This window comes from Equus asinus, chromosome 8 (genome assembly GCF_041296235.1).
Source record: "Equus asinus isolate D_3611 breed Donkey chromosome 8, EquAss-T2T_v2, whole genome shotgun sequence".
NCBI classification, from domain to species: Eukaryota; Metazoa; Chordata; class Mammalia; order Perissodactyla; family Equidae; genus Equus; species Equus asinus.
This window is the reverse complement of record NC_091797.1, coordinates 27,786,908-27,800,465: the sequence shown is the minus strand read 5'-3', so window position 1 is coordinate 27,800,465 and position 13,558 is coordinate 27,786,908. Positions and strand designations below refer to the sequence as shown.

The window sequence follows — 13,558 nt, the reverse complement described above, 5'->3', positions numbered from 1 at the left end:
TTCTCCCGTGTCCTCGTCCCCTGGTAGCTTCCGTTCTACTTTCTGTCTCTATGCATCTGACCCCTCTAGGGACCTCATGTAAGTGGATTCATCCAGTGTTTGTCTTTTTGTGACCGGCTTATTTCATTTAGCATCATGTCCTTAAAGTTCATCCACATCGTAGCAAACATCGGAATTCCCTTCCTTGTTAAGACTGAATAATATTCCATTATATGTATGTAACACATTTTGCGTATCCTTTCATCTGTTGACGGACACTTGGGTTGCTTCCGTGTTTTTGTTGTTGTGAATATTGCTGCTGCGAACATGGGTGTGCAAATAGCTACTCGAGTCCCTGCTTTCCTTTGCACAACTATTTAAAGTGGCAAAAATGAATTCACTCGTTAACATGACCAAAAGATATAGCTGCTCTCTAGCGTGTAAAAATAAGAAGTAAAAGGATATAAACTTAAAATTATGCTTAGCAATCAATGTTTCAGTATCAAACTTTTCCTAGAAATTATCCAGGTAGCCAAAAATAATTTATTAATTAACTTAACATTCAGTTTTTTCAAGTTACCTAAGGACCCTGGAAACTGTGTTTAAGGTGACACACTACAAAATTTAAGTACTGTTGATGTAAAATTTGTTAGAATAATGAATCAATTTAGTTGAACACAAATTTACATCTTTATAACCTTAAACATTATGTAAGGATAATGTTGACTTATTTGATCAGTAAGACAAAATGAGGAGAATAGGAATTCTGATTAACTAGCTCCTTTACAAAAAACAAATTGATATTTTATTTAAAAAAAAGAAGGTATAATTGTGTTATACTTAAGGCAGAGAAAGCACAAATGGCTATTATTTGTGTTTTATCAACTAGAACTATTAAGCCACTCTAATTTGTCTAAAAATTCACTTTAATTACGTGAACATAGCTCCTTAAAGGCTTTTCGAGCTAACACTTTCTTGTGAGAGGGATTAAAAACAAACGTCTAGCACATTTAAGGCATTAGAAGTTGGGTTTCTGTATTTTCAGTGATTTGGGGGGCTATTAGTTTCTATAAGCACTTATTTGTCTCAACAAACCAATCGGCACAGCACCCCTTTAAGAGACGGAGTCCGCCGTTATTAATGCCCTCCACATAATATTTCACACTCCCAGTGAGAGTTAAAGGTCTCTCTGAATCACAGACATGTAGACACACACAGATGTAGAGAGTCTGGCTTCATTGCTGTGACTCCAAGCCGCAGGTCAAAAGCGAACCCAGAAACACAGGAACTCGCCAATCCAGATCTCAGAGAACTGTTCTTCCCGGAAGGACAGAATTCTTAACTGATCTGAGGTCGCACCTAGAAAAACAAACACCACCAGCCGCCAACAAAAAATTCCAAACCAGACTTTCTGTTGTCTCTCAACCAACAGACCTCGGTCTGCATCGTTCAGCCAAAGGTGAGACCATAAAAATCAAATTCCGCATCATTGCTGCCACCAAAAACAAAAACACAAAATCAGCAAAAACAAAACAAAAAATGAGAGAAACAGAGAGCGCACAGACTTAAAGTCCTACTGCTTGGAATTCTTTCTAAGTGCCACGCAGCGCTGGGGCTCGCAGAGCCCGTGGAGGGCACTTCTCCAGCAATGCTGTTGACTTGTTCTGACAGCAGAGTCCCCTGGGGCGTCTTCACGGGACCTCCAAAACTGATGAAGCATCATCTCCACAAAGGTCAGATCACGACCTGGGACAAACGTAAAATGGATCCATACCGAAGATTTTATTTAACTCATTAATTAATGAGAGATGTTATGAATGGTTGGAAGAGCATTTAAAAACCCAGGTAATTCAACAAAGACATGTTAGAATCAGGTTGCTGGGTTAGAGTTCCCCAAGCTGGTTAATGTCCAACAGGCCATAAATCTTTGGGGTTATCTGTGCCATCGGACAAACATTATTTACATCTCTCCTGGACGAAATCTACAAGCTGACATGTGACTTTATTTAGTCTGGGACCTTTAATCAGTCCTGTCAGATGAAGCAGTACACAGCTATAGTCTAGAAAATGCTTGGGTGGCCTTTGCCCCAGGAGGGTACTGCAACGACATGCTGTCCACCTTTTGGACTTATTTTCGAGTTCCAGATGACTTTTGCACACCGATAAACACATTCTGGGGAGGATCAGCTGCTGTCCTTTATTAGGGTCCTAAAGGGATGAGACCCAGGAGAGAGTTTTGATGCTGGATGGAGGAAGGGGAAAGATTGGAGGAAGTTCGAGGCTCTGCTGAGAGGGCTGTCTTGCATGGGGTCCGGGAGCCTCAGGGGGAGGCCCTGAGTCAGGGTCTGGGTGGGATTCCAAAACTGGGGAGAAGGGAAGTGGGGATGGCTGAAGACAAACCCCTCTTTTTTTGAGGGTGGCCCAGAGCTTTCCCCGGTGGGAACAGCCACTCAGCTCCCCCCTTCCTTCCAGGTGGCCAAGTTCAGCTTCCTGGGCAGCGAGGAGGAGCCTGGGATGATCTTCGACTGGGTGGACGTGGAGCGGAAGGGACGCCTCTCCCTTGAAGAATTCAGCTCTGGGCTCCGTATGTCTGTCCCGGGAGGGTGTCTGGGGACGTGCCGCACTGCCAGGCGTCCCCTGCACTGTGCCCAGCACAGGGCGAGGCTGGGCTGACAGGAAAGTCAAGAGTGACACCTTACTAGCTAGAGGACCTTCAAACACCCCCTGGAGCAGATGCTAATTCGGATTACTGTGGAGATAAGGATGCTAAACCTGGGTGGGGACGTCAGTTGGTTCGAGGCAGAGCGGAGTCTTAAGACTGTAGCTCAGGGGACCTGCTTGCTTCCTTTCCCAACAGTGAGGGCAGTTCATTGGCTGGCGGCTCCCCTGAGCATCCCCCTCCTCCAGAGAGGCCTCCAGGCTTGCTTTCTAAGCAAGGAATTCCAGGCCCCAGGGAGCAGCAGAGGGTGATATTTAGGGGATGAGGGTTTCCCAGGCCCTTAAGACCCACTGGGCAGGGCCACTCCAAAACCTGCTTCTCAAGACAGACCCGAAGGGACCCAGAGAGACCAAGGCCAGCAGTGCACAAAGCTCCCACTGGTCTCCATGGGGAGATCTTCCGGCCCAGGGAGGGGAAGGTGTGGTGGCCTTGCAGAGACCCTGCAAAGCACAGTTCAGCCTAAACGTCTGCAAAGCCATCCAGAGTTCTCAGGTCTGCTGAGCCTCCAGAATCTGAGGGACAACAGAGGGGGAGGCCAGGAATCAGCATTCATAGGTCGGGGCAACCCCAGGAGCCAGTCGCTCCAGTTCTGGTGATTGAGAAGCTGGGAGTAGGGAGGGAGACTTGGGGCCTGGAACCAGGGGGTCAGGGCCAGGCAGGGAAGGGCAGAGGGAACAGTGTTGTCCATGTAGCCCTAAGGGGCCGTCTTCACATCTGTAGCCAGTCATGCCCACCACACCAGGGCCTTTCCGATGCCTGTGGAACAAAGTCCAAATCCTTGCCCCAGGCCCACAGGCAACACTATCCAGACTCGCCACCCTCTGCAGCTCCCTCGGGGCTGTTCACCCCTTCCTGTGTGCCAGTCTGGCTCCTACCACAGGGCCTTTGCATGTGTTGCCCTCTCTGCCTGCAGTGCACTTCCCTAGAAATCCACATGGCTTGCTCCTTCTTGTTATTCACATCTCAATTTCATGTCACCTCCTCGGGACACTCCTGACCGCCTCACCTGAAGTAGACCCTGTCCAATCCCACAATGGAAATTACCCTGTTTATTTCTTTAGCTCACTTAACAAATTTATTTTTTAAATATGTCCTTTCTCAGCCCTCACTAGAATGTCAGCTCCACCAGGGCAGGGATTTTGGCCACTTTTGTCCCCAGCACATAGTAGATGCTCAATAAATATCCCTTGACTGAGGGAATGAAAAATCTGTTGGCTACCATGGAGCTGCTGTGTGACATCCAGCAAGTCTCTTGGCCTCTCTGGGCTTGAGGTGTTCAGCTGTAAAATGGGTACCTTGTCTACCTTGAGTCGACTCCCAAGGTTGATGTGAGGAACCTATGAACACGGCCCTGTGTAAATGTGATTGACACAGATAGAAGTACTCCCTCAAGGGCTGGAGGAGGGGCGGGACCTGGGCTTAACCCTACTCTGCTCCCTTCTCTCTCCCTCTGTCTCACAGAGAACATCTTTGGCTCCAGCCCGAGAACCCACAGGCTCCGCAGAAGGAGGCCACTGACGTCCCAGCAAAGATCCCTGGCCAGCAGCCTCCCAGCGCTGGAAGAGGCTGACCCAGAGGAGAAGGCAGCCTTCTTTACCTTCATGCAGCAGCTGGAGGCCGGCCACTTACTTCCTGAGTAAGGCCAGCTCCGTGTATGGTGGGGGGCAAGCGCTCACCTGGACACAGAGCCCAGGTGGGAGCTGCCAGGCCGAGCTGGGTGCACATCCTGATTCAGCCCCTTGTTAGCTGTGTGACCTTGGGCAAGCTGCTGAACCTCTGATTCTGTTTCCCCTGCAGAAGGAGTGTAAGAGCTGTGGGATTAAACGCAGCCGTGTGTGTGGGATGCCCGACTGGCCCCAAGCAGCCCTTCCCACCCCGCTGTCCCCTCCCTGTCCTGTCCTGTGGGATCACACCCCAGAACACCCCCTAATAATCCGGGGGTGGGCAGGTCTGGAGACAGGAGAGCATTCTTCAGACTGTCGCAGTCTCTGGGCTCATGGACTTCACTCCTGCTCAGAAAAGAGGGGCCCCGCTGTGTCTGATAGAGCCAGCGAGGGAAGCACCCTCACCGCTTCTGGGGGAGGCAGGGCTCCTGGGGCAAGCACGGCAGGACTTGGGGTGTAGGCTGGCAGGGCGTGCGGTGGGGCGCCACTGACTCGCTTGGCAGCTCGGCCTGGCTCCACCCTCTGGCGTCTGTCTTCATGACTTAATTAAATCTGCATGAAAGTTGCGTTTATTGAGCACCAACCTTGTGCCAGGCCCCGTGCTGGGGCTTTCACTGGGCGTGTCTCTCATTCTCCAGCCACCTCGCTGGGCAGGTGTCAGCCCCCCATTTTACAAGTAAGCCCAGAGAGGGCATGCAACTTGCGAAGGTCACATTGCTACAGAGTGGGAGAAGAGAGAAGGCAGGTGGAAACCCTGGGCCATCAAGTCCCCCCACCCCACAATTAATCACCAAACAATGGAGACAAAGTGTTGTGGGGATTCAAGAAGGGAGAGGGCGCATCTGGGAAAGGATCCTGGAGGAGGCGGCCTTTGAATTGCGCCTTGAAGGGTGTCAATAAATCTTTGTGGCCCAGGTGCCCAAGTTTCTTGGAGTGGGGTCCCTCTGCTTCTCCGTCCCGCCTTATATCTCAACTCTGGCCATCTTCCCTCCCCAGGCAGGCGGAGATCTGGCAGCTGTGGGGGAAGCTGCGGCAGGAGGAGCCCCAGCTGGCAGGCAACCTGGAGGGCTTTCTGGCCAAGATGAGCAGCCGCCTGCAGGAGGCTCGGGCCGACAAGGAGGCTCTGGAGCTGAGCCTGAGGAAGTGAGTAGGGCGCCCCGCCGGTGTCTGGCGCACAGTGGGTGCTCTTCACGTCTTCGTTGAATCTTAATTGAATTCCTTCAGCTTCAGAAGAGTGGAGGCCAGGGGCCCACAGCAGGGCCTGGGAGCGGGGTGGGGCAGAGCTGAGCTGGAAGAAGGGGTTTCTTAGGGGACCTGCTGGGGAGAACTGCGTTGGGCCTTTCGCAGAAAGGGAATGGAAAGTGTGCCTTGGGGCAGGGCCACTGCGGCACCACATGCTGGGGGCCCTGCTCACAAAGGTTATAATGCATGTGGTGACCCTGGGGTTGGCATGGGTGCAGCCCTGCCAGGAGGTCTGAGTTATGGGGCTAGGGGAATGGTGACAGCAGTAAGTGGGGACAGAGTGAAGGGACGACGGAGACCATGTGACAGGGCCAGGGGAGCCACTATCCTGGTGATGGTTACAGGAGCCGGTGTGACTAATGTCAAAGCCGTGTGAGTCAGGGCGCTATTACTGGGATGACTGTTCTCAGGGCGACAGGGTTCAGTGACGGCTGGCAGAGTGAGGTGGGCAGTAGGGTGGACTCCAAACCCAGGCCCAGGCCACCCCTGCCGGCAGCAGAGTCCCAGGGTGCTGATGCGCTGGCTTGCAGGCGGGACTCTGACCACCACCGCGAGGTCCAGCAGCTCTACGAGGAGATGGAGCAGCAGATTCGGCGGGAGAAGCAGCAGCTGCAGGCGGAGGTGGGCTCCCCCCCAGCTCTCCCCTCCACTCCCCGACCCCTCTGCTGGCAGAGCTGCGCGCTGGGCGCACGTCCTCTCACTCCCTGACCAGCTCGCTCCTCTGAGAGGTGAGGTGGGGTGCTGAGCCTTGGCCCCCTGCCCATCTCAGCCAGGTCTCGCTGTGTCCCCCGGAGCCAGTCCTTCTGATCTCTGGGCCTCAGTCTCCTTGTTGCCACAATCCAGGCCTGAGCCAGGGAAGTTGTCCCAAGACCCCTCCTTGCTGGGGCATCCTGGATCCTGCACCCCGGGCCCGGGTGGAGGCAAAGTGTGGGGAGGGCCGGCCGCGCCCAGCTGGGTCTTGGAGTCTGTGGGGCAGGGGCTGAGCCCTCTCTGCTCCCCAGAGCGACTCCCGGGACCTGGCCCTCAGCTCCCAGATGCAGGAGGCCCTGGAGGCTAAGGAGCGCGAGGTGCAGCGGCTGACTGAGGACCAGAGGGAGGTGAGTGACAGGCTGAGGACCAGAGGGAGGTGAGTGACAGGCTTCCCCAGGGGCCCAACCTCTGAGGATTCACAGACCCTGACACCACCTCCTGGGACCTGCCGTGAACGCTCGCTGATTCCGACTGGATAAGTCAGCCTGAAGCCACCAGTCCCGCCCTGAGGGTCCACTGGGCTGGTTGGGCACCCGTATGAGAATAGCCCCTGGGAAAGAGGTATCCTGGGCCCTTTTCTGCCATGAGGCCAGGTAGCACAGCGGGAGCCCTGGGACTTGAGTCAGCAGGTCCCTGCTGTTCCTTAGGAGCCAGGCAGATCTGAGGAAATAACTTGGCTTGTCTTGGCCTTAGTTTCTCCACCTGTAAAATGGGAACAGCCACGTCTGCTGTGCCTTCCCGGCTAGCTGTGTCAGACGAGGCAATAAACGGGAAAACACTTTGGAACAGGAAAGCACAGCAAGCGCGAGGTCTCAGCGTTGGCGAGGCTAGGCAATAGGGTGGTTCCACTCTCGTCTCTTCTGTCAGCTGAGTGAACTTGGGCAGGTTTTTAAGCTCTCCGAGCCTTGGTTTCCTCATCAGAGAAGTGGAAATCAGAACTCCTGCCTTGGAAGGCTGTTGTGAGGACTAGAGATACTATATTTGGGGACCTAGGATGGTGCCTGGCGCATAGTAGTTTCTTTATACATCACAGTCATTACTGTCTCTGAAGCTGACCTAGCTTCCCGGTCAGAAGAGCTGCTGCCCCGACACCCCAGGTGTCGTCGCCTGTGGTCACTTCCAGTTGGCCCTGTGGTCACTTCCAGTTGGTCCTGTGGCTGAGTCTTTGGGTCTGAGGCCCCTCCCTGCTGTCCTTCCTTCCTCAACTTCCAGACCACTGACCGTGGTAAAACCCCCATCTGTTGTGACCAGGAGAGCCAGCATCCCCTGAGCCCTGGACAAGGTGCCCAGAGCCTTCCCCACCATGGCTGTGGCTGGCCCTGCCACCTGGTCTCGCCCTCCCGACACGGGCTGACTTCCCAGGTGCCTCTGCTGCAGCTGCCCCTTGGAAATGGGGGCGGGCCCCCTCTGCCCAGGGAGGAGGGCTGGGCCTTCCTCACGGGGCCATTTCATCCTATACCCTGGGGATGTGAAGCCTCTCCCCCCAGGTCGTTCATTCCTTTATCCAACAACTATTTATGATGCTCCTACTGTGTGCCAGGCACTGTCCTAGGTTCTGAGGAACCTGATAGACACAAACCTCTGCCCATGGAGTGATTGTCTAGTCACAGAAATGGATGATAAAATAAGCAAATAAAATCTAGAACCGATTAGCTAGTGGAAGTGCTAAGGAGAATAAAGTAGAGCAGGGCAGGGGGATCGAAGGACTTTGATAGGAGAGTCACGAAGACTCACTGACACGATGACCTGGAGTAAAGACCAGAAGGAGGTGATTGGCAGGCCATGTGACATCTGGGGGAAGGGTAGTCCAGGCAGAGAGGACAGTGGGTGCAAAGGCCCTGAGGTGGGCATGTGATATGAATGTTCAAGGAACAGCAGGGGGACCTGGGGGCTTGAGCCGACTGAGGGAGAGGAGCTCGGGGATGTCACAGGGGTCAGGTGGGGGAGGCTGCAAGGCCCTGGAGGCCATTGGGAGGGCTTTGCCGGCCACTCCACCGAGTCAGGCAGCTCTCTGTCTCCGAGTCCTGTGACTTGCTGTTGGATCAGGAGCTCCCTGCAGACCACTTGGTGCTTGGAGATGAGCGGCCATAACAGCTCTGAGCAGAGGGTGGCGTGCTCCCGTTTACGTTCGGGCCTGGTGGTACTGGCAGTTTTATCCTTACACAGGCCCCTCTCTCCTCCCCACCCTGACAATTCCAATGTCCCTCCCGGGGGGAGGTAATGGGGCTAACTAGGCCAATGAGGGGTGACCCCTCTCCCAATCCTATGCTTTAAACTGGGTGTCCGGGAGCCTGGAGTCTCTGCCCACAATGGCCCGGAGGGCATGGGGCCTCTCTCTCCCCACCCTGCACCCCCGCAGCTGGAGGCCCAGCTCCGCCACCTCAGCAGCTCTCACCAGGCGGCCAGCTCCGAGAACCAGCAGCTTCGGGAGGCCGAGCGCGACCTGGCTGGGCAGCTGGAGGAGGTGCGGGGGCAGCTGCAGGTGACCCAAGGGCGCCTGAACACCGCCAGGAGCCGCGTGTCCTGGCAGATGGAGGAGGACCCGAGGCAAGTGGCTGCCGTGCCTGGGCGGAGGCCGAGGCCCGGGGCTTCCTGGAAGAAGAAGGAAGCTCTGAGTTCTTTGAGGCTCTGGTCAGCCCCAGGACACAATCTCCCTCCTTAAACCTCACAACCCTGCCAGGCTGGGATTATCATGCTCATTTCTCAGACAAAGAATTTTGAGGCATGGAGAGGGGAAAGTTGTGTGCCCAAGATCACACAGATGGGATTCAGATACACACACACCCCCCCACACGGGTCTAGCGCAGTGCTGGATCCCTGGCAGGCACTCACTCTACTTATTAAACTCAGAGGAGTGGGATGGGCCAGAACGGTCAGGGAAGGCTTCCTGGAGGAGGTGAGGCTTCATATAAGCCTTGAAGATGGAGCAGGATTGGATGAGGGAGAGGCGTGGGGAGCACGGGTCTGGTGAGAAGGATGGTCTGCCCAAAGCCTGGGAGAGAGGGCCAACCTGCAGGTGTGCAAAGGACGGCGAGGGATGAAGATGGGATTGGTGCGACCTCTACCCACCCCTCCCCTGATCCTCACTTCCCTGTTCCCTTTCCAGTGGCCCCAAAGCAGGTGAAGAGAAGCCTCCAGACCCTCAGGCAGTGTCCTCTGAGGGGTCTCCCCTGCCTGGACTGTTTGGGGACAATGATGACTGGGACCAGCTCCTGGGGAGCTTCAGCAGCCCCCCGCAGAAATATTTGCAGCTCTCCTGGAGCCCACCCCCGACCCCGAGATCCCCCGCAGGCCCCCAGACACCCCGAGGGGTCAGGCAGATCTCCATCTCCGAGCCACAGGCTTTGCTGTTTGGTCAGGAGCCATCTTCAGATCCGGATGGAGCTCCCAGGAGCCCCCCAGGGGTGCCTTCCAGGGCCAAGGAAGGGGAAGGAGGGGACCCGGATGGGCAGGACATCAGTCCAGAGCAGCCAGTGCAGCCTCACAGCCTGGATCCTAAGGAGGAGTCAGGGCCTGGCCCCGAGGACCACTTCCTCTGGGGTCTCCCAGGGACCCCCACTGGGGAGTCTGGGGCCGTGGTGGCGGCTGCACTCAAAGTGCTCATTCCCTTGGAGGATGGACCCCCTCCTCGTGTGAACTCTCCCCCTCCCTCGGCTCCAGCTGGGCCCAGCGAGCAGTTCCATGCCTCATTCCTGGATGACAGGGGTCCCGGGCCTGGGCCTGTCCCAGCCACGCCACCCCGGCAGAGAGAGGCCCTCTGTCAGGACCCATACACCACTGGCTCTGGGCCAGAGCTGGGGTCCCCAGGAGCTGGAGCCCTCACCCCAGGGCTACCTGAGCCCTCCCAGGGTCTGGAGCCTGCGGGTGAGGCTCCCGCAGAGGAACTGGAGCAGGGCGAGCCGCGCCCAGACGCGCAGGAGGGCTGTCCCAGGGGGCTCAGAGAAGCTCATGGCCAGGTCCTCGCAGCAGATGGGCTGCCTGCCTTCCATCACCAGAGTCTGGAAGAGGGGCCCAGGGCGGAGGAAAGGAAAGAAGCGGATGGAGGAGGGCAGGCTGGCAGTTCAGAGCAGCCAGCTGAGGCTCATGGCCTGAAACCTGGGCGTTCAGAACTGCCCCAGCAGGATCCTCCACCTGCCCCTCTCCCGTATGCCACACCGCAGGCTCAGGCTCCCGGAAGACCGTCACCCCCAAGGGGCTCTCCCCCCAGGGGTTCTCAGCCTGGGGATGCAGCAGGGCCCCAGGAACCCACGAAAACCCTCCCCACCGTGGAGGAGCTGGAAGTCCCACCCACAACTGTGCACACGGAAGGAGAGCAAGGCCCCTCTCAACGCAGAGAGCCAAGGGCGCAGAGCAGGCTTGAAGACCCAGGAATGGACTCCAGGGAGGCTGGGCTGACCCCATCCCCAGGGGACCCCGTGGCCAGTGAGCCTCTAGCCAACCCTGATTACATCTTCCATGTCGTCTTCCTGGGAGACTCGAACGTGGGCAAAACATCCTTCCTGTACCTCCTTCACCATAACTCCTTCGCCACCGGGCTGACAGCTACAGTGGGTAAGGCCCGCCTGGGAGGGCGTGGGGGTGGGAGGGGGCCCAGGGGCGCAGACCAACGAGCCAGAACAGGCCCAGAGGGAGCCATCCCCGGGGAAGCTGCAGGCTCTGTCCTGGCCACAGGCCCCGCGTTAGACATGATTTTATATGGGCATAATCGTGCTATTTTACTAATCCTCTCTAATTACAGGTAATTTGCTTTTTCTGCATTGATCTGATTAGCTTATAATGTGCCCCATCAACAAAGCACCCTGCAATTTAGGTGCCAGTGCTGGCTGAGGGTGAAAACAAGCAAGTCCCCACCACGTGGCCCATGGGCAGGCCGCCGCAGGGGCCGTGCTGGGCGGATCTGTCACGACCAGCTCTAGGCCCGTCTGCCACGCTCCAGCAGGAAGCCACCTTGGGCAAGTGGAATATTTCACACAGACTGTATTTCTAGAGTGCAAATCCCAGCTCTGCCACTTAGAACAGTATGAACTCGGGCAAATTATTTAACCCCTCTGAGCTGCCAAATCCTAATCTGCATAATGGGGACAATAGTCGTGCTGATTTCCTAGAGGGGGTACAAGGATAGGTCAGTTAATACGCGCCAAGCTCTTAGGATAATATCTGGATGTAATATGGATAAATATTTATTTATTTTTTTTTTTAAGATTTTATTTTTTCCTTTTTCTCCCCAAAGCCCCCTGGTACATAGTTGTGTATTCTTCGTTGTGGGTTCTTCTAGTTGTGGCATGTGGGATGCTGCCTCAGCGTGGTCTGATGAGCAGTGCCATGTCCGCGCCCAGGATTCGAACTAACGAAACACTGGGCTGCCTGCAGCAGAGCGCGCGAACTTAACCACTCAGCCACGGGGCCAGCCCCTGGATAAATATTTTTATTGTTATTATTATAACAAGTAAATATTTGATAACGTCTAATTCAACGGCTCCTACAAATGACATACCCCAAAGCACGAAGGCTCCTCTCCCTAAAAGTATTGGGATATTTGCCCACTTGATAGACCCACCGTGTAGACCACAGGAGAGCGAGCTTGTGGGAGTGAAAGGGACATCCACTTAGGGACAGAGATGGGGTGATCCACGTCTTTGTGTCACCCGGGGTGCATGCTGACCGGGGACCAGGGCCAGGCTGGGAGATAAATGACAGCCCTCATGCCAGAGAGACCCCAGGACAAGTTCTCAAACTTTTTTCTGCCTAAGAATCCTCAACTGGGGAGCCAGTGAAAAATGCAGGGTCCTTGGGAAGGGGGAAGCCGCAGCTGGCCTGGCCTGACATGGAGCAGGGTCTCCAAGGCCACCCTTATGAATCCCCTGAGATCCTGGTCACCAACCACCTGCAGTGCACCAGGCATCATCCATACAAGTCTTACTGCTTACAGCGACCCTCCTATAAATGAAACTCCGTCATTACTGTGTGGTCAGAAAGTTCCACAAAATTCAGTCAAGAGAAACACAGGTGCATAACTATGAAAAGACAGGGCAAGGCTGCATGCGCTGCTAGCCTGCGGTGGGTACCTGAGGGCCAGGTGCGGATCCAAGGCTGTCTGTGCCCCAGCTGCAGTTTGGTGCCCCCTGGTGGCTGCTACCCATCTGGTCTGATCTTCCCTGGGGACCATTCTGGCTTCCTCAGTTGGGGACACGCCCCCCTCAGCATCAGGCTCCTCCATTCCCGCCGCCATCTCTCAGAAGATGGGAACTGCGGCCTGCCGGCGTTTAAGAACAGGGACAGGTGGAGGCCCGAGCCAACTGAGTTAGATCTGAATGTGCATTTTTGCCACGCTTTTCCACATCTTTCCCCATTTTACAGATGAGGAAAACAGAGACTGGAAGGCCTGATGAAGTCTCTTGCCCTAGCTGGGCCCCAAAGTGGATGCCCAGGGCCACCCGCCCTCATAGCGCGTGCCCCACTCCAGAAGTTCCGCCCCCTTTTGGTTCAGCCTTGCCCTCTCCCTGCGGCTGCTCGTCTGAAATCGCAGGTTCCTGGGGAAGGAGAAAACGTGATATTCCTAACAGTTTATGTGGTTAAGTTGTAACACGTTTTGGGGAGAAGGTGGGGACACGTGGGTGAATTGCGGAGGCGCTGGGCAGGGAGGTGGAGAAGTGGGAGTATTGGGGAGCTATTGCATGCAGAGAATAATCCTTCTAGTTGCTCAATAGGTTACACGGCGGCGGGTATTTAAACAGAGGCTGGATTTTGTCGCTGGTGGCTCAGATTAGGCACCTGGGGGGTTCCTGAGACCCTGGGCTTCCTAAGACCTTCAGGAAGGAGGGCAGTAAAGAGCGGTGGATGCTACAGACTTCTGCTTCAGCACTGTGCTGCGCTCAGGCCTGGGGGCGGCCACTTCTCCCGGCTTCTTATGGAGAACATGGGGGGTGGGGAGGGTCTGTGGTTCCAGTCCCCGGCAGGGGCAGCAGCCGGTGCCTATGAGGGTCATCGTGAGCGACCTTGAGAAAGGTGTCCGCCAGCCCCGGGCTGATATGAGGAGATGCCCTTTTCCTGAGTTGGCCTGGGGCCTGCAGTGGGATCTGCAGCCTCGGGGCTCGGCTAGGAGAGGGGGTGGGGATGGAGACAATGAGGCCCCTCTCACACCCCCCACCCCACCTGGTTTCCTCAGAAACAGGGGTTGGCAGAGGGTACACCCCAAAGATTCCAA

The 13,558-nt window shown here is 55.6% G+C and overlaps 1 protein-coding gene across 2 annotated transcripts in view; it reads left to right on the top strand.

The window, feature by feature from the left end:
* Window positions 1–13,558, top strand: part of RAB44 (RAB44, member RAS oncogene family) — a 30,083-nt gene that overhangs the window by 9,175 nt on the left and 7,350 nt on the right. For both annotated transcript variants that reach the window (XM_014830989.3, XM_044776574.2), the window contains exons 3-9: window positions 2,452–2,563; window positions 4,160–4,334; window positions 5,359–5,505; window positions 6,135–6,225; window positions 6,606–6,701; window positions 8,714–8,901; window positions 9,461–10,905. In XM_014830989.3, coding sequence (XP_014686475.3) covers window positions 2,452–2,563; window positions 4,160–4,334; window positions 5,359–5,505; window positions 6,135–6,225; window positions 6,606–6,701; window positions 8,714–8,901; window positions 9,461–10,905 — 2,254 coding nt within the window. The remainder of the gene's footprint in view (window positions 1–2,451; window positions 2,564–4,159; window positions 4,335–5,358; window positions 5,506–6,134; window positions 6,226–6,605; window positions 6,702–8,713; window positions 8,902–9,460; window positions 10,906–13,558) is intronic.